General features: G+C 34.6%; 1 protein-coding gene across 1 annotated transcript; it reads left to right on the plus strand.

The window, feature by feature from the left end:
- Positions 1-11,765: 11,765 nt before the first annotated feature.
- Positions 11,766-18,136, plus strand: LOC132759816 (liprin-beta-1-like). Its single transcript, XM_060751672.1, has 2 exons — positions 11,766-12,378; positions 17,858-18,136. The coding sequence occupies exons 1-2, from the start codon at positions 12,273-12,275 to the stop codon at positions 18,124-18,126; spliced, it is 375 nt and encodes a 124-aa protein (XP_060607655.1). The 5' UTR covers positions 11,766-12,272; the 3' UTR covers positions 18,127-18,136.
- Positions 18,137-18,420: the final 284 nt, after the last annotated feature.

Consider the following 18,420-nt stretch of genomic DNA (forward strand, 5'->3'; position numbering starts at 1 on the left):
TTTTTGTTTTAAAAAAAAAAAACTTCCGGGGAGATGAAACAAAATTAAATTTGTGTAAAAGGGGAAAAGAAAAAAGGAATAAATTTTTTTTGTTTTGGGGGCCCAAAAAATTTAAAAACAAAAAATTAAAAAAATTTGGGCATTTTTTTTTAATTTTTTTTTTTCACTAAAATTTTTCATAAAAAAAAATGTTGTAAAGTGGGGGCACCCCATGTCCTTTGGACAAAATTTTTCTGGGGGTTTTTTCCCCCCCTTTTTTTTAAATTTTCAAAAAAAAAAATTTAAAACCTTCTTAAAAATTTCCCATTTTCAAAATTTTTTAAAAAAAAAATTAGTTTTTGAAAATTTTGAATTTTTGGAAAGGCCGTGCTGTTTTAACCAATGTTAAAGGTGACGAAAAAAATTTCAAAAAATTATAAATTAAAAAATAAAATTTGTTTTTTTTTTTTTTCCTTCTGGCTTTTTTCAAAATGACTTTTTTAAAATTAAAGGACTAAATTGTTTTTTTTAAAATTTGATTGATTGATAATAAAGCCATTCTTAAGTTTTTTTTAAATAAATTATTTTTTAAAAAGAGATTTGAATTTTCCGATTTAGAAGATTGCCAAAAAACTAAATAAGACTTTTTTTAAAACAAACAACAAGAAAAAAGGTCATTTGGTTGCGTTATGAATTAAACGAACCCATGTCGCCAGCTTCCCTTCTGGTATGAAAAAATGAAATAAAAAAATAATAAAAATCACCAAAAACTTACTATATTTGAGTATACGCTAGCCAGCGCCCAATAATCCCAGTATCCTATAAACTGACCCTGCACAACTTAATCTAAAAAAAAAAAAGATATTTCCCACGAAAGTTTTATTTAAAAATAACATTTTATTTTACCTGTCGATAAAAAATGGTATGTAGAAGATTTACTAATTTTTGATTGTGTTGTTAAGAAAATCAGAAAGAGTGCAAACATTCCATTCCCAATAAAATTATACGAAAAAAGTCTAATTTTGGTATTTTTTTTAAAATAGGGGCCCAAAAATTTTTTTTTAAAGGGAAAGGGAAATTTTTTTTTTAACAAACGGGGAAAAAAAAAATTTTTTTTTTCCCCTATAAAATGCTTTTTTTAAAAAATATGTGTTCTTTTTTTTTTAAAAATTGCAGGGGTTTAAAAAAATTTATTGCTGTTTTGGGGTTTTTTTTCCCCTTTTTTAATATAAAAACAAAAGGGGAAAAAATGTGTTTTAAAACCCATTATGGAAAACTGGAATTTTTTTAAAAAGTGGAGTTTTAAAAATTCAAGTTTTGGGGGAGGGGCCCTCCGGGGCCCCAAAGGGGTTTTAAAGGGGGTAAATTGACTTTAAAAAACCATTTGCCCTCAAACCCTGTGGGTTAAAAAAAGTGATTTTTGGTTTTTTTTTCATTTAAAAGGAAGCAAAATCCAGCAAAGTTTTAAGGAAAAAAAATTGGTGGTGTTTTGTGTTTGGGAAAAAAAAAATTTGGGAAAGGGGGCACCTGAAATCTTCCCCCCACCAGAAAAAGGGGCGGGAAAAACCTCCCCAAAAGTGACTATTTTGGGGTTAAAGTGTGACGTAAAACCCCCAAAATAAAAAAAAAAAAACAAAACAAAAAAAAAAACCAAGCTCAGGATTTGGAATTTTCCCAAAATTAAATGGGGTTTAAGGGGTTTTTTTGAAAATAAATAAAAAAATTGGGTTTAATATTAAATTTTTGGAGCACCCAAAACCTAAAAATAGGGGGGCTAATTTCAGATTTTTCATAAAAAATTTAAAGGGAAATTGGGGGTAAAAAACCGGAAAGAAACCCTCCTTAAAATATTTTAAAAAAAACCATTTAAACAGTTTTTTTTGGGCACGGGGGGCTTTAAGGGTCAAAACATTTCCCCAATCCCAAAGCCCAATTGGGCCCAAATTATCATAAAATAATCACCCCTTTAGTGTTGGTGTTGCGGTTGTGGATGCAATTACACAACGCAGCAACTACCCGTTTCTATATAAATAATAATGTGCTTGGATAGTGAAAATTTTTTTTGGTTTCCCCTAATTTCAAAGGGTTGGGGTTTCCCCCCCCCCACCAAATGGGTTTTTTTTTTGCTAAGGCTATCCACCCGGAATTTTGCACGGCGATTTGGGATTTGCAATTTTTAAATGCAAATATTTTCGCTTTTTTTTTTTTTTAATAAATGCAAGATCGCCCCAATTTTTTAATGATGTCAAAAATTATGCGGCATCAAGTTTATGGGGATCTTGAACGGATCTTTTTTTTTTTTTTTTTCAACTTAAATTACAAGTTTATTTTTTTAAATTATGTCTTCCAATTGTAATATTGAACACCTTCAAGCCATGTTTTGTTTTTCTACCCCAACTCCAATGGGTAAATAAAACTAAAAAAATGCGTAACTAAAAAAAATCGCCGTGTGATTTCAAGCAGACGCCATGTATGGGTCATCTCTCCCGGTTGTATTTGGGTAGTATTTCGTCAATATTTTTTTTTCTATTTTCGTTGTTTAGGTGGGGAGCAATTTAGCTTGTTCAAAAAATGCCTCAATGGTAAAAATAAAAAATGAATATCGTCCTTTTTCGGTAACGTCTTAATTGTAAGGTAAATGTTTATGTTCCCCCACAATTTTTTCAAATCCCCCGGGGGATTTTTCCAGTTGAGTGGGGGACAAATCCCCAAAAATTTTAAATTCTAGTTATATGCAACAACTTGCGGTCCAAATGAACAATTTCATCAATTTGGTATTGACGCCTCAAGATACTGTTTAATTTATCTGTCCTTTGGGTAATTGATCTGTCCTTGGGGGTATTGTAAGACACGTTTGGGTGTGTTGTTTAATATGTTTAACCTGGACAGTTTCCAATAAAATTAAAAAGTCCTGTATCACCAAATGGCTGATTCACAATTCGGGTTAAAAGATAGATATTTCAAAGCTTAGTTTTAAATTTACTGTTAAAGGGGGGGGGAAGACAGAATTATATTTATTCATTCACTTTGGGTATGGTGACCTGGGTTTTTTGTCAAACGTTTGTCCTTGTTAGCTTAAAATGTAGCTTTGGGTTAAAATTGAAATAAGTTGGCTGTTAAAAACTACCAATAATGTGTTAATAATTCGTACCCAGATACAAGTTTAACTAAAAACTAATTCCTCAATCATTTGTAAAATTAAGTTTTATGAAGCAATAATTGAATGTTGCTAAAGATTGTTTACTAATTTTGTGTGGCTTGTTAAAGCCAAAAATGAGAATTTAAGCCATTAACTCTGGAAAACTCTGTGGAGGCCATAAACTCATGCCATTACTGAGGCTTTTCTGCCATTTACTGAACTCTTTTTGGGAACTGTGGAGCCAATAACTCCTGAAACTAGTGGAGACATTGCTTTGAAACTGTGGAGTCATCACTTTGAACTATAACAGCATGAACTTTTAAAAAAATATTGCCATTTCTCGAAAAATTGTGCAATTACTTTAAAAATATTGCCATTTCTCTAAAAATGTTGCCATTACTCTTAAACTTTGCAATTTCTTTAAAAATATTGCCATTACTTTGAAATATTGCCATTACTCTTAAAATATTGCCATAACCCTAAAAATATTGCTATTGTAACTCTAAAAATATTGTCTTTAGTCTAAGAATATTAACATTATTCTAAAAAATATTGCCATTTAATACTAAAAATGTTGTCATTACTCTAAAAGTATTGCCATTACTTTAAAAATATTGCCATTTCTCTAAAGATAAATTGCCATTTTACCCTTAAAACTTTTGGCAAATTTTCTTCAAAAAAAAAAAATTGCCAATACTTCCCTTTAAAAATTGCCATTAATTCTAAAAAATTTGTCTTTAAGTACCCAAAAAATATTAACATTATTCTAAATATAAAATTGCCATTTAATACTAAAAATCGTTGCCATTACTCTTTAAAAAATTATTTGCCGTTATTTTTTTAAAGTTTTTCCCATTACCCTTATGTTTTATGCCTTGCATAGTTTTGGGGATAACAAAAAATAGAAATTTTATCACCTGTAATTTTTTATCGATTTATAAGCTATGCAATGAGAAATTCATGTATTTTTTTTTTTCTTCTCGGGAATTGGCTTTTTTATTCAGATTTTGGGCCAAAATGAATAAGAATATTCTTCACTGAAAAAAGGTTGTGGGTTTTTTTTACCGCCTTAAAATATCAGAAAATGTGTCCCTTTGTGGTGATAAGGTAATGCAATAGAATAAAAACAAGAAGTTATCTATGTCTATTATCATAATATATATTGTTTTATTGTAAGCTTTTAATAATTGTAAAAGAAGTTTTAAAATATTTAAATAAAAAATCTGTGTAAATATACATGTAGCTTTTAGGGATCAGTGAATGTTTCGTCATCAGTCCACATTTGTTCGTTAACACTCTGTTGGGTCCAATTTTTGCCCCAATTCATAATCAAAACTTTGTCCAGGATGCTTTATCTAGGTAAAATTGCCTGGAATGAAGTTTTCAAACATTCCAGGGGGTTATATCCCTTGTTAAACACTTTGTTGTCAACAGGGTTTTGACTCAGCTGTCATGAAACTTGGTCAGGATGCTTGTCTAAAGGAATTTGTTCGGGAATGAGTTTTGATGGGTCAGGTGAGCGATCTAGGGCCATCTTGGCCCTCTTGTTATGTAGATGAGACCCAATTTTGTATCTTAAATTATTTGATAAGGCCCTTTCCAATGTGTTATGTGCTGAGTTTCTTTTATAAATTATTGAAAGGAATCATTAAAAGTTAGTTTTGTTGGGTAAACACCTGTCCATTTAATATATATGAGTCCAAACAACATTAAATATTCAAATGAAGCTATTCACAACATTGTAAACTTCGCCTCTGTCTTAATGTAATGTATTCTGGACTTTTGTATGTGGTTAATTATGACATGCTTTTATTCAACCATTATTTTGATTCTTTTCCTCTTAAATTTTGATTGATATGGGTTCAAATATAATATGCTTTTTGTTCAACTAATTATTTTTATTCTTTTTGTAAACCGTAAACAGCTGTAATTTTTTGTTAATCTATTCACCCCAAAACTTTGAAATTTGGAACAGGGTCCATTTTAAAGTTTAAAGAGATTTCAATTAGAAGCTGGGCCATTGAATGGAAGATTTTTGTAATCCTTTATCAAAAAAAGGCCAAAAAATCAACCGATATATCGAATTCAATTTAGCTAATGTTTAAACCTTTTGAAAATGTGTATTTAAAAGGGAGCTCCAACTGAGGTTTTAAAAGTCTAAAAATAAAACATTTGAATTTCTTACCATAAATAAAGCTGGGGGGGGAACTTTGAACAGTAATATATGCCAAAAGATAGTTTAAGAAATATACTTTGAAATAGATTGAAAATCATATTTTTATGCTTTTCTTAGCCTAATTTGAGTGTAAAAGCATTTAAACGCTTTTTCAGTTTGGGTTATTTTTTTTACAATTTGAATAAATTATTCTGGAAAAACAGTGTGCTCGAATGATCTGAAATTTGCACAAAAGATTAGTGGTGTAAACCTACATCAAATGGTAAAGCAGTTAATGGCTGGAAAAAAAAAATATTTTCAGTCCCATCAATGTTCAAAAAACCTCAAAGTGGAAGGTGGCCCTTTAATATTACTGTCACCTTTGTGTTATGCACAAGCATGTTTTATTTACTTACAAAACAAGCAGACCAAAATAAAGTAATTCTTCCTTGGGTTTCATATCTTACAGACCCTCTGAATATAATAATCGAGTGTTCAAACAAGGGAAAAAAAAAGTGTTTTTTTTTTACAAGGAAAAAAAGTGTTTTTTTTTTCCCCTTTCCCCTCTCTATATAATCTTTCGTTCCCTACGAAAAAAGAAAAGATAAGAGAGAAGATTTTCACCCAAACATGCAGAAAATGGGTTTTTAAATTAATATCAAATATTTCTAAAATTCTGAAGAAATATTGTATTGATTGTTGACCATCGATGATATATATTGATTTTGCAATATTCAATGGCGGCATTAATTTCAATATCGAAGCAGCCAACTGTATAGAGCCAGGTCTAAGATAGCCTACATGTGTATACTATGGTGGCTGATTTGGTACGCTTTGGTGCGCGTTGTCGGACTTTCATCTAGTCATCCTGTTGCTAGCGACAATACGTCAAAGCGCCAAACGGCGCATTCTAGAGAAGCATTGTTGTGCGGCTTGTTGTCGCGATGTTACTTGGTTTATAAGCCAATCCTTCATTTTGAAACAAGCGACAATTTGACATCGCAACAACACGCCGCATGACAACGCACCATTTAGCGTGCATTGTAAGCGACAGGACGACAAGACGAAAGTCAGACAACATGCCATTTGGTGCTTTGTCGTGTTGTCGCTAATGCCAACTAGACGCCGCATAAAAGCTTACCAAATCAGCCACCATAGTATTCAGCCCAGACCAGGCTCTGTACAGACAACATTCAATTTAAAAGGTAAAGGACAAAAAGCACATCAAAAATGTTGGTGTCATGTTTAACATTGCTTTTCTAAACCAATATTGGAAATTTGCAATTGACACACCCGTGCCCGATTTTGCGACTCCGTAAATATGGTATTGTACGGCCGTGCATATATTTTGACGTGACGTCATTAGCGTTACACAAACATAGTGTAAAAAGACGCGTTAAATGTTAGCATTATATACTTTAGGCGCGTCAATGAAAAATGACACTTATTTCACTTTAAATGGTCTTTATTTTGGGTATGTGATAAATAGAATATTAAATTCAATTTAAAAGGTATAGGACAAAAAGCACAGCAAAATGTGTGTCATGTTAACATGCTTTTCTAAACCAGTATTGAAATTTATCACACACCCGTGCCGATTTTGCGACTCCGTAAATATGGTATTGTACGGCCGTGCATATATTTTGACGTGACGTCATTAGCGTTACACAAACATAGTGTAAAGACACGTTAAATGTTAGCATTATATACTTTAGGCGCGTCAATGAAAAATGACACTTATTTCACTTTAAATGGTCTTTATTTTGGGTAATAATTGTGATAAATAGAATATTAAATTCGTGTAAGTTCACTACTGAATTTATTGCACTCGTTGAATAAAATAATATTATGCTCGCCAGAGGCTCGCATAATATAATTTTATTCAACTTGTGCAATAAATTCAGTATTGAACTTACACTCATTCAATATCCTCTATATTTTGTATAAAAGAATAGTATAATGAAAGACCTTATGAATTTGTTTTCATATTATGAATGTATTGCCTGTGTAAATTGTATAATTATTATATTCTTTTTCTAGGAAAAATTTACATTTACTTTGACATGTGGATGATTATTTTTCATTTTATACATGTATAATTATGCAAAATATAACATTTATGGAACAATCTTTAAGACAAAGTGATTTTAAGTGTTCTTCACTTTCCCCATCACCCCCTTCCCTTTCCCCATTACCCCCCTTCCCTTTTCCCATTAACCCCCCTTCCCTTCCCCCATCCCCCCCTTCCCTTTCCCCATAACCACCCACTTTCAATCTTCTCATCACCACTCCACCTTCCATCTTCCCCATCACCCCCACATTCCACCTTCCCAATAAACCCCCTTCCTTCCACCATCAACCCCACCCTTCTTCCACCTTCCCATCACCAACCACTTCCCATCTAACAACTAAAAAAAAAAAATGATAAGAATACGATGAAAAATTTATAACTTGCATTACTTTTATATTCCAAGAACAGATATATTGTTATATTCCTGACCTGAGACAATTTTGCATTTCAAAGGAAATGTCCTGACTTATGAACCTATCTTATGACTGGTCAAATGGCTAATAGCAATGTAGATGAACATCAACATATTGCTGGATTGTGTTTTCTTAGGAGAGCAAATTTAATTGAAGTCTAATGTGTTTAACTTAAAAGATACTAATGTTTATTGGAACCATGACAGACTTTAGATAGCCCTAAAGTTGGTCTTATGTCCTTGGACTTAGGATACACTTATGGCTTTCTATGAAAAGCCAGTCCTAGCTGTGTCTGGTTGGCAAGAAGATGGTACTCACTTCAAAAGATTGTCTTGATGGTAGCGAAAGGATTAAATTCATTCCATATAGAAAAGCTTTTTTACGTAATGACTGACAATATTTCCATACAAAAATTGACAATGTTTTTCTTTTTTCCTCGTTGCTGATTTTTCTAGTTTCCCCGGATTTCTTGTTCTGTCTTAAAAGAAAAATATCAGTATCTTATCAGCTACATAAATATCTTAAAAAACTTGTATCTTTTAACATTTAAACATGAGATTGGATGGAACTCAGCATGTCTGTTTACAAGTGATTCCAATAAAAATAACTCTGTTATCACAACCACTGATCTGTGCGTCAAGTCAAGTAGACCGTGTATCTAGGTGCACCTGCCTTATGTCTAAATTCTTCTTATTTTTCAACCAATTTTTCTGCTTTTTTTTTTCCTCTGGGTTGTTTTTTTTTATAATGATAAAAGATAAGGCCTTGTTGTAATAAGTATAAATTCATTTCCTTTATAAATCTTTTTTATGTGTGATTTAGTTTTATAATTGTGTAAGATGAGAGAATCCAAATTATTTATATTTCTGTGCAAGTAATTTATAATATATTCTAAATCTTTTTATACTGTTAGCTAGTACTAGTATATCTTTCATTGTAAAAAATATCTGCTAAACCTTTATATTTTACATTTTGAGTTTTGACTGTGAGATATGTTATATATTATCACTGTTAATTGCTCCTTGTGAATGCTAATCATTTGAGCCGCGCCATGACAAAACCATTGTAATGTGTTTGCGACCAGTATAGATCCAGACCAGCCTGCGCATCCGCGCAGTCTGATCAGGATCCATGCTGTTCGCTAACAAACCCTATTACAAGTAGAGAAACTGATAGCAACAGCATGGATCCAGATCAGACTGCGCGGATGCGCAGGCTGGTCTGGATCCATGCTGGTCGCAAACCCACTATATTGGTTTTGTTGTGACGTGGCTCATTTGTTTAAAGGCTTATTTTGCTTACAAAATACATATTATTATTTAATCAAACATGTGTTTAAAGCTGCATGCCTCCAGATAAGACAAAATATTTCAATAAAATCAAACCTGAGAAATATTAACTTACATTTTATGAAAAGAAAACTGATTTAAAGTTTATATAATAATTTACATGTTATGTGCGAATAACGGTAGAATTTTTTAGTATTAATCACCATATTTCTACTGCGTTACTAACGCAGTAAAGGCTATTTTCAAATATTTTGACCTCATTTTGTTAATTTGCATGGGATGTGAGTGCTGTTTGTAATGTGTAAGTTGCTTCCCTTTGATTTCTTCAGAATATTAACTTTTAAATACATTTTCAAAATTTTCATGAAAATTTTGCTTGAAACTGGAGGCATGCTGCTTTAATAGTATTTTTGTGTCGCCTCTACGGAGTAGTGGCGACATAAAGGGATCACTTCTCCGTCGTCTGTCTGTCTGTCTGTCTGTCCGTCCGTCACAAAACTTGTCCGGACTACTCCTCATAAACTACTGGTGCAATTTCATCCAAACTTTACAGGAATGATCAGTACCAAGTCTAGTTGTGCATATTGCACGGGTTTTCCGGTTCAATGATTTTTGTCAAAGTTATGGCCCTTTAATAATTTTTAATTTTAAAGTTTGTCCGGACTACTTCTCTTATACCACTAATGCAATTTCAATGAAACTTTACAGGATTGATCTGTAGCTCAAGTCCTTGCGCATATTGCAGGGGTTTTCCGGTTGAATGATTTTTGGCCGAGTTATGGCCCTTTGATAAAAAGAAGTTTTTTTCTGTGTGTTGCCAGAAACGCAAAAGCTTGTCCGGACTAACTCATAAACTACTGGTGCAATTTTATCCAAACTTTACAGGAATGATCAGTACAAAGTCTAGTTGTGCACTGTCCGTCTTTCTGTCCGTCTGTCACAAAATTTGTCCCAACATGAAATTGGCCATCATGAGGCGACACATGTGATTACTGATAGCTCTTGTTTTGATTGAGGAAATGTTTCTTGTTTAACGTTACGAAACCGAAAAATGTAACGCAGAACATGCAGTAATTTAATGGAAAGGTAGAAAAATATAAGCACTGTAGTATTTTGACTTACATTCAAAATACTAATTCAATATAATTATACCAAATGCTATCAGAACAAAAGAAGCAAAAGATCTTCCTCTATATGGCAAATGAGTATTTTTTTAACCAGGTTTTCCGAAGGAAAAAACTGGTTATTAGATTGAGGTATGTCGGCGGGCGGGCGGACGGGGCGGGCGGGCGGACGGGCGGGCGGCGGGGCGTAAACAATTTCTTCTGTGCGCAACTCCTCCTACATTTCTCAACGGATTTTGACCAAACTTTCACAGAAGCTTTGTCATCAAGTGCCCTGGCGCATATTGTCGGGGTTTTGCGATTAGATAATATTTGACCTAATTATGGCCCTTTTTTTTTTTTCCTTATATAAAATATATAGTGAACAATTTCTTCTGTGCGCAACTCCTCCTACATTTCTCAACGGATTTTGACCAAACTTTCACAGAAGCTTTGTCATCAAGTGCCCTGACACATATCGCCAAGGTTTTGCAATTGGTGTATATTTGACCTAATTATGGCCTTTGTTTTTTTTCCTTATACAGAATATATAGTGAACAATTTTCTTCTGTGCGCAACTCCTCCTACATTTCTCAACGGATTTTGACCAAACTTTCTCAGAAGCTTTGTCATCAAGTGCCCTGACACATATTGCCAGGGTTTTGCAATTGGTATATATTTGACCCTAATTATGGCCCTTTGTTTTTTTTCCTTATATAGAATATATAGTGAACAATTTCTTCTGTGCGCAACTCCTCCTACATTTCTCAACGGATTTTGACCAAACTTTCTTAGAAGCTTTGTTATCAAAGTGCCTGGCACATATTGTCGGGGTTTTGTGATTGGATAATATTTGACCGATTATGGCCCTTTGTATATTTTTTCCTTATACAGAATATATAGTGAACAATTTCTTCTGTGCGCAACTCCTCCTACATTTCTCAACGGATTTTGACCAAACTTTCTTAGAAGCTTTGTTATCAAGTGCCTGGCACATATTGTCGGGGTTTTGTGATTGGATAATATTTGACCGAATTATGGTCCTTTGTATATTTTTTCCTTATACAGAATATATAGTGAACAATTTCTACAGTGCGCAACTTCAAAAATTAAGCAAAAATAAAGTACTGTTTACCTTTCTAAAACATTTGGGGGAAAAAGGCGAATAGACAAAATAAAATTTCTCAATCATTTTTGTTTGAGGAATATTAAAAAAGCCATAATTCCTCCTAAAAATTCAATTAAAAACAAATGCCCCTTCATGACAAAGCTTCTGTGAAATATTTTGCTGAAAACCTGGTTGCATCGCATTGCGATGTTCCTTGTTTTAAAAATTGAAACAAAGTACAAAACATGAAATTTTAAAAATAAAATAAAAATGCTAGTATTTTTGAAGCACAATCATTATGGGCCTTTAAAAAATATAATGTATTTCACATTATGGGATAAATGTCTTGTGAGACTGTACTTGTAGGGTAAAAAAATGCTGATTGGGTAAGCACAGGATGCTTATATGGGGTGTGAGAGATCAAAGAAGATCTAAGGAAAAAAATTGAAAAAAAAAAAAAAAAAAAACTCAAGAAGAATTTATATGTCTTTGTGTCCAATAGGCAATTGGTTTCCCCTTGATAACTTTTCTTTCAAACGATTGTGTTTATATTTGAGAAGTTATCATGTCATGTCAAAGGACAGCTTAAAATTAATAAGATTTTTCCAAGCAATTGACTCATACATGTGAGTGGGTCAGTCTCCCTCTTTCTCCTGTCAAATTTTTAATTTTTTTCTTAGAATATGGGGTGTTTTTTTAAAAAAAAGAAATCTCCCTCTTTGTCATTTCAAAATTTCTTACTATGTCTATTGTTAATTAAAAAATCTCCCTCTCTTGGAAGTAAATTCTCCCTCTTGAACATTGAAAAAAGTTCACATATAATTATGTTGACCCATTACTGATAAGAGATTTGCTTATTAGCAAATATTCTGGGAATATTACTGGTTTTTGTATGTACATTTTTGAAGGATTTCAATGATTGTATTTATATTTAACATGTAAGTATGTTATGTAAAAATTTTCACTATTTTTTCAGGTGTTGATATTTTCGTAATGTAATTGTTGGCAAAAAAAAATGAGCTCAAATAACAACAACAACTCCTCCTACCTGGAGGTGAGCGGCCAGGAGGCAAGTGACATCTTGGCGGCTGCTTTACAGCAGATGGACGGAATTATTGCAGGTACATAAGAGCCTTAGGTATAATGACAGGTATATTGGCAGATGAGCCACGTCAGGACAAAACCAAAATAGTGTGTTTGAGACCAGCATGGATCCAGACCAGCCTGCGCATCCGCGCAGTCTGATCAGGATCCATGCTGTTTTTGCTATCAGTTTCTCTACTTGTAATAGGGTTGGTAAGCGAACAGCATGGATCCTGATCAGACTGTGCGGATGCGCAGGCTGGTCTGGATCCATGCTGGTCTCAAACACACTATTTTGGTTTTGTGGTGCAAACCCATTATGTTGGTTTTGTCATGACGCGGCTCAAATGGATAGTTATCAGACAACCTCATTATTCTCACACAAGTGATTTTAGCCAGGTTACATAAACAGCCTAACTAAATGAATAACATCAAAGCTATTGTTCACATTTGCCCCATTTGTAACCAACTTAATACTAGGCTATTGTGTGGGTTATAAAGTGAATAAAGTAGATGCAATATCCCAAGAAATATTTTTGTTTGTTTGATCTTCAGTTTTAGGCTTGACCTTCCCAAGAAAACCACAATAATTACTGCCCCACAAAAAGAAAAATGATTTTGCAGTAAGACAACTTCAGTATCTAATATTTATTATGCTCCCCGAAAAATTTCGGGGAAGCATATAGTCGTCGGGTTGTCCGTCCATCCGTACGTACGTACGTACCGAATTCGTGTCCGGCCCATTAATTTGTTATTTGAAGTTGGATTTTAAAATTATTTCACAGAAATGATCACCATATTGAGACGACGTGTCGCGCGAAACATTTGGGTCACTACCTTGAAGGTCAAGGTCACAGCATGACCTTGCAGCAAAATCGTGTCCGGTCCATAACTTCATTATTTGAAGTCGGATTTTAAAAATATTTCACAGAAATGATCACCATATTGAGACGACCTGTCGCGCGCAACATTTGGGTTGCTACCTTGAAGGTCAAGGTCACAGCATGACCTTGCAGCAAAACGTACGTACCGAATTCGTGTCCGGCCCATAACTTTGTTATTTGAAGTTGGATTTTAAAATTGTTTCACAAAAATAATCACCATATTGAGAGGACGTGTAGGGCGCAACATTTGGGTCGCTACCTTGAAGGTCAAGGTCACAGCATAACCTTGCAGCAAAATTGTGTCCGGTCCATAACTTCATTATTTGATGTTGGATTTTAAAAATATTTCACAGAAATGATCACCATATTAAGATGACGTGTCACGCGCAACATTTGGGTCGCTACCTTGAAGGTCAAGGACAGCATGACCTTGCAGCAAAATCATGTCCGGTCCATAACTTTGTTATTTGAAGTCGGATTTTTAAAAAATTCCACAGAAATGATCACCATATTGAGACGATTTGTCGTGCGCAACAGGTGGGTTGCTTCCTTGAAGGTCAAGGTCACAGCATGACCTTGCAGCAAAATCGTGTCCGGCCCATAACTTCGCTAGTTGAAGTTGGATTTAAAAAGTATTTCACAGAAATGATCATCATATTAAGATGACGTGTCATGCACAACATTTAAGTCGCTACCTTGAAGGTCAAGGTCACAGCATGACCTTGCAGCAAAATCGTGTCCGGCCCATAACTTCCTTATTTGAAGTCAGATTTTTAAACTATTTCACAGAAATGATCACCGTATTAGAATGGCGTGTCGTGCGCAACATTTGGCTCGCTACCTTGAAGGTCAAGGTCACAGCATGACCTTCCAGCAAAATCGTGTCCGGCACTTAACTTCATTATGTGAAGTCGGATTTTACAACTATTTCACAGAAATGATCACCACAATGAGACATTGTGTCGTGCGCAACATTTGGGTCGCTACTTTGAAGGTCAAGGTCACAGTATGACCTTGCAGCAAAATCGTTTCCGGCCCATAACTTTGTTACTGGAAGTCGGATTTAACAACTATTTCACAGAGATGATCACCATATTGAATTGACGTGTCACATGCAACATTTGGGTCACTACCTTGAAGGCAAAGGTCACAAAAATGAAATATTTAGACAATGTCGTGCACAATATTTGGGTTGTTTTTACACTTTGAACTTTGTCTGTGACATAACTCTGACACAACAAGAGGCATACCTTCCTGTGTCCAAAACCTATTCGGGGAGCATCACCCGGTTCAACCGGCTCTTGTTTGAAAAGATGTAATAAAATCATTTTGAATAAATGATCTTGAAACATTGGTCTTTTTAAAGTGTGATTTCTTGTTGTAGCAAAAGACTCCACCAATCTGTTCCTCAGGTAGGTTGGGGTGTACATGGCCAAGTGGTTAAGGTTGTTGACTTCAAACTGTTTGCTCCTCACCAATTTTGGGTTCGAACTGGACAATGACTTTGAATTCTTTCATGTGAGAAAGCTATCCATTTAGCTTACGGAATGTCGGTGGTTCTACTAAGGTGCTCGTTTGTGCCTGGAATAATGCACAGAAGGCCACTTGAGGTCTTTCTCCACCAGTAAAGCTTGAACATCGCCATTATGACCTATACTGTGTCGGTGTGTGATGAAAAACCCAAACAAACAAATTCTCATGTGGATTATTATACCCCCGCACAATGAAGTTGTAAAGGGGGTATACTGGAATCAGCTTGTCTGTCTGGCAGTCCGGTCGTCTCTTATCTGTCCATCAGATTTTCCTTGTCCGCCCAATAACTTAAGATTCCTTTGACCCACAGTCTTTATATTTGGTATTTAGATTGGTCATGATTAGTAGATGTTCCCTATTTACTTTGAGGTCACAGGGTCAAAGGTCAAGGTCACAGGGGCCTTGAGTAAAAAAAGTCTGTCCGCCCAATAACTTAAGATTCCTTTGTCCCACAGTCTTCATATTTGGTATTTAGATTGGTCATGATTAGAACATGATCCCTATTGATTTTTAGGTCACAGGGTCAAAGGTCAAGGTAACAGGGGCCTTGAGTAAAAAAACTTGTCCGCCTAATAACTTATATTTGGTATTTAGATTGGTCATGATTAGTAGATGATCCCTTTTTATTTTGAGGTCACAGAGTCAAAGGTCAAGGTCACAGGGGCCTTGAGTAAAAAAAGCTTGTCCGCCCAATAACTTAAGATTTCTTTGACCCACAGTCCTCATATTTGGTATTTAGATTGGTCATGATTAGTTGATGATCCCTATAGATTTTTAGGTTACCGGGTCAAAGGTCAAGGTCACAGGGGCCTTGATTTAAAAAAAGATTGTACGCCCAATAACTTAAAATTCCTTTGACGCACAGTCCTCATATTTGGTATTTAGATTGGTCATGATTAGTAGATGATCCCTATTTACTTTGAGGTCACAGGGTCAAAGGTCAAGGTCACAGGGGCCTTGAGTAAAAAAGTCTGTACGCCCAATAACTTAAGATTCCTTTGTCCCACAGTCTTCATATTTGGTATTTAGATTGGTCATGATTAGAAGATGATCCCTATTGATTTTTAGGTCACAGGGTCAAAGGTCAAGGTCACAGGGGCCTTGAGTAAAAAAACTTGTCCGCCTAATAACTTATATTTGAGGTCACAGGGTCAAAGGTCAAGGTCACAGGAGCCTTGAGTAAAAAAAGCTTGTCCGCCCAATAACTTAAGATTTCTTTGACCCACAGTCCTCATATTTGGTATTTAGATTGGTCGTGATAAGTTGATGATCCCAATAGATTTTTAGGTTACCGGGTCAAAGGTCAAGGTCACAGGGGCCTTGATTAAAAAAAGATTGTACGCCCAATAACTTAAAATTCCTTTGACTCACAGTCCTCATATTTGGTATTTAGATTGGTTATGATTATTAGATGATCCCTATTGATATTGAGGTCACTGGGTAAAGGTCAAGGTCACAGGGGCCTTGATTTGAAAATGCTTGTCCACTAAATTGCTTAAGAATGCTTTGGTCAACAGTCTTCATATTTAGTATTTAGGTTGTTTATGACTAGTAGATGACCCCTATTGATTTTTAGGTGACTGTATAAAAGGTAAATGTCACAGGGATTTTTACTATAATAAGCTTGTCTGCTCAGATGCTTAAGAATGCCTATCCACAGTGATTTTGACATTTTCACATTTGAAGCATGGACTGGCTTAGTAACCTCAGATTTGGCAGGGAGGTTGTCATTGAGCTCTAAATGGCCACTGTAACTCCAGGCTTTCCAAGATGACTACAACCAGTAATTACCAATTCATCCGGACTGACTTATTCCATGTGATTGACAACTAATTCCACACAATTTCTGAATGACTTTTTATGCCCCTGCCATATAATGGCTGTGGCATATAGTGTAACCCTGTTTTTCCGTCATTCGTCATTGTCATTCTGTCATCATCAGTTCCGTTCATTATTTTAGTAACGGTTGCACACATTCAACTCAAATTTGGCATATGGATATGTCATGAGAAAATACAGGTCAAGTTCGAATTTGGTCATGGTTCGATGATTTTTGGCAGAGTTAGGCCCCTTTTACTATGAAAATAATATGAAAATTTCAGTTTCCGTTCATTATCTCCCCAACAGTATTACACATTTAACTCAAATTTGACATATGGGTACATCAAAGAAATACGCAGGTCATGTTCAAATTTTGTCATGGTTCGATGATTTTTGGCAGAGTAATGCCCCTTTAACTTTGAAAATAAAGGAAATTTTCAGTTCCCATTTATTATCTCCCCAACAGTTGTACATATTCAACTCAAATTAAAGATATGGATATGCCATAAGAATGCATTAGTCAAATTCCAATTTGGTCATGGTTTGATGATAGCTGACAGAGTTATCCCTCTTGAACTTTGAAAAAAAATCAGAAATTTTAAGTTTCAGTTCATTATCTCCTCAATGGTTGTACACATTCAATGCAAATTTGACATATAGATACATCTTAGGAATAAGCAGTTCAAGTTTGAATTTGGTCGTGGTTCAATGGTTTGGACAAAGTTATCTCCGTTGGATGTTGGAAAAATTTTGAATTTTCAGTTTCAGCACATGTATGTAGCCATTAATTTGGCTAGAAATATGCAATATGCAATTTACTAAAGGTTAACACTGAATAGTTTCAGTACCTTGAACTTTGTTTAAAAATGGTTTGTGTTAACATTGAATAGTTTTAAGGGCTTTGAACTCAAAATGAAAAAAAAAAATTTGTACAAACAAATTTGGAACTAAACATAATAACATCTGAAATTTTGGCTGCATGCGGGGGCATCCATGGCGTGATGACACATTTCTAGTTATACAATGTCACATAGAAATGTTTCCTCGCTCACGGATGTAACCTTTGAGTTAAATAACAAAAGCTTTCCCGATTGACCTAAGGGCGGACAAAAGCAAAACGTAGTTATTTTGTTACAAAGACTGCTTGTTTTGATGATTATAAGGTCAATGGGTTAATTTGGTTGCACTAGCTCTGTAATTAAATTCTCCCTTCTTGATAATTCATAATATTTAAAATCATTTTGATATTTTCATGTTTCATATATTTTTTGTTTTTAAGGCACAAAGTTTGACAGCAGTAGTGGTAGTAATGGGTTTGGATCTTTAACATCAACTCCGGAGAACACTTTAAAACATCGTAGTAACGTAACTGAGGCACGTATCATAAAACTTGTAGACGATTTAAAATTGGCATTAGAACTGTGTGACAATAAGCAACAGATTATACGCAAACTTCCTGACGATGTTCTCACTGCTGTTGTTGCCTGGTTACAAAGTGGGAAAGAAGAGGCCAGCAAGGTAAGACCACTGTTTTTTGTCTTATTTTAAGGATTGGTAACCCCAAATGAATCTGTAAATATCGGCTTCTGTTAGGTATAACCATAATTACTCGGTAGTTGTTCTGAAGCCCTCTTTCGCCAGTTATAGTTTACCTATTTTTAGATCATTTTTAGCTCAACCTTTTTTTAAAAAAAAAAACAAAACAGAGGTACTATAACATTCATGTCAGCCATTGCCGTTGCTGTCCGCAAACTTGTACCTTGATCATAACTTTTTAAGTTCTTGTTGAATTGTCTCCATATGTGGCCACAACAACACATGGGACAAGACCTTTCAGTAGAC

The sequence above is a fragment of the Ruditapes philippinarum genome, unplaced genomic scaffold, assembly GCF_026571515.1.
Source record: "Ruditapes philippinarum isolate M1 unplaced genomic scaffold, ASM2657151v2 ctg14105_1_1_1_1, whole genome shotgun sequence".
Lineage (NCBI taxonomy): Eukaryota > Metazoa > Mollusca > Bivalvia > Venerida > Veneridae > Ruditapes > Ruditapes philippinarum.